This window comes from Pteropus vampyrus, unplaced genomic scaffold (genome assembly GCF_000151845.1).
Source record: "Pteropus vampyrus isolate Shadow unplaced genomic scaffold, Pvam_2.0 Scaffold60, whole genome shotgun sequence".
Classification (NCBI taxonomy): Eukaryota; Metazoa; Chordata; class Mammalia; order Chiroptera; family Pteropodidae; genus Pteropus; species Pteropus vampyrus.
The window spans coordinates 2,365,275-2,367,474 of NW_011888841.1; the positions used below are offsets into that span (position 1 = coordinate 2,365,275).

General features: G+C 35.9%; 1 protein-coding gene across 1 annotated transcript in view; it reads right to left on the bottom strand.

Annotated features, from left to right (window-relative positions):
- Positions 1–2,200, bottom strand: part of FBXO28 (F-box protein 28) — a 23,138-nt gene that overhangs the window by 12,021 nt on the left and 8,917 nt on the right. The window contains exon 2 of the mRNA XM_011360846.2: positions 92–201. Within this exon, the coding sequence (XP_011359148.1) occupies positions 92–201 (110 nt within the window). The remainder of the gene's footprint in view (positions 1–91; positions 202–2,200) is intronic.

The following is a 2,200-nucleotide window of genomic DNA, read 5'->3' on the forward strand; positions in this document are numbered from 1 at the left end:
GTACACTCCTACTGAGATTAAAAATAAAATCAAGAAACGAATGAACAAAATCCCCAGCTGGAAATTATTGTTACTGTTAGCCATAACATACCTTGGGAGCTGTGCTTTAACTTGTTTCTGACATAGATTATGGTACCTCTCCACTTTTAGAAATCCCTGATTCAACATTCTCTGACAGACCAAGTCCATTCTTTTACAAACCTATGGAGAGAGAGGAGGAGAATTTGAAAAAGTAATAACAAAATTAACAAAAGACAATTAACTTGACTCTAACTGAAGGCTGGGAGTTCTGTGTGCTAGTGTTGTTCCTGTTTGCTATTTGAATTTTTGAAGCAGTATTATGTAGGTGAATCCCTCAAACTCTGTAATTCTTACCATATTGCATTTAGTGATTAATATTATATATAACCAAGGAAAACTTCACTCCTTTACTTTAGGTATTTGTTGAATGTTCTGAATGTAGCCCCACTATTCTGGTCAGAAAACTGTAGTTCTGAATGTTAGTAAAAAATATGTATATTCAAAGGTTTTAACTGGTTTAAAACAAAGAAAATTCTTCTTCAGTCAAAAGTGTATACTCAGACTCAAGTCCAACCTCTCACAAAGTTTATATGATCTATAATCTGAATGAGAATTCTTATTTATTTCAACTAGTGATTTAACTATAGACAGTTACTCTATTCTAGATAATGTTATATCCTCTAAAGTATCTTAGCATGTGTAGCGGAACCTCAACTATTTTGAATCCTTAAGGAATGTGGTGTTTTTATCAAAGTCAGAACACGTAAATTTGAGTCCAGCCTTTATGCATTCTTTAGCAAGTCAGCTACGATTTGAAAGCCCGAGTCAGCCACCTCTGAAAGGTGGATAGTGTCTAACTCCGGGACATCAGTAGGATTAAGTGAAACAATACATGCTATATCACTTGGTAAACTCTAAAGTGTTTCATAAAAATTATGTTAAATAAGTTTTGTTTAATTTAGTACTAATTTGAAAACTGCTCCATATACTTAGCTGTTATGTTTCTGAGATATCCCAGCATCTTTCTTATCTTAACGAGACCTAGTACACAATATCTGTTTGTTCTTTGATTCTCTGAGAATTTTGCAGTGACTCAGTCAAAAACTTGAACGCTAATTCTCACTGTATAGGTGTGGATGTTGAAAATACAAGACAGTGAGATAAATCTATATCAAGATCAAGTCAATTAGATGGGCTGTCTTCCACCTCTCATAACACCAAAGCACAAATGCTTGACAATGCTAATTGCAATGAAATGGCGTAGTGGTTAGCAGTAGTGGTTAGCACGTCCGCTTTACACACAGAAGGTCCTGGGTTCACACCCCAGGTGGAGCCAGCCCCGAGTGCCCTGGGGGCCCCAGGCCCCAGGAGACGTCCCACCTTCAGAGATCCAGTTCTTAAAAAAAGGGAGATGGCAACATCCCTAGGTCAGGGGTGGAAGTGTGTGTGTGTGGCGGGGGGCGGGGAATTAAAGAGGGGAAAAAAAAATGAAATGCTGATGAAACTCCTGATATGTTTGTTTTCCCCTGGGAACACAGGGACAAAAAAATCAAACTGGGTTGAAGCTAATGAAAGCTCTAATGAAAGCTTTAATACTCTAATATCAAATAATAGATACTTCCTAAATCACAACATGCCAAATGAAAGGTATGAATGAAAACAGTTCTTTGCAAAATCAGTATAAATTACAACGTAATACACTTAAAATACTGATACCAAGAGTAATTCCTAATAAGTGAAAATTTAAAATATGGTGGAATCTATTTCTAACAAAACTAAATCAGTTCTCAGATTTGTTCAGTGTCTACTGGGAAAAAAAAACCCCAATACGTATTAACATAAATAATTTTAAGGAAAAATAACACTTTTCAAAAACAAAGTATTTAGTGAGTTACATTTTTGCAAATCTCTTTGATGTCTGGTTTACTAGAAGTGAATCCTCCTATCTGCTTCTGCATTCAATCCACTGAGAACGCCTTACCTTAGAAAATTTTAGAAAACATAATACACAAGCACACACTTCATTAGCTATCAGTGTGACATCATCACAGTACATAGCTACTGAAGAGCTCCATTGTGCACTTGTGAAAGAATGAAAATGAAAAATGCAAATAAGCTCTTAGTACTGAATGGAAATACTGCAGATCTTACAGACTCCCTAAAAGAGCCTTAGGAAGCC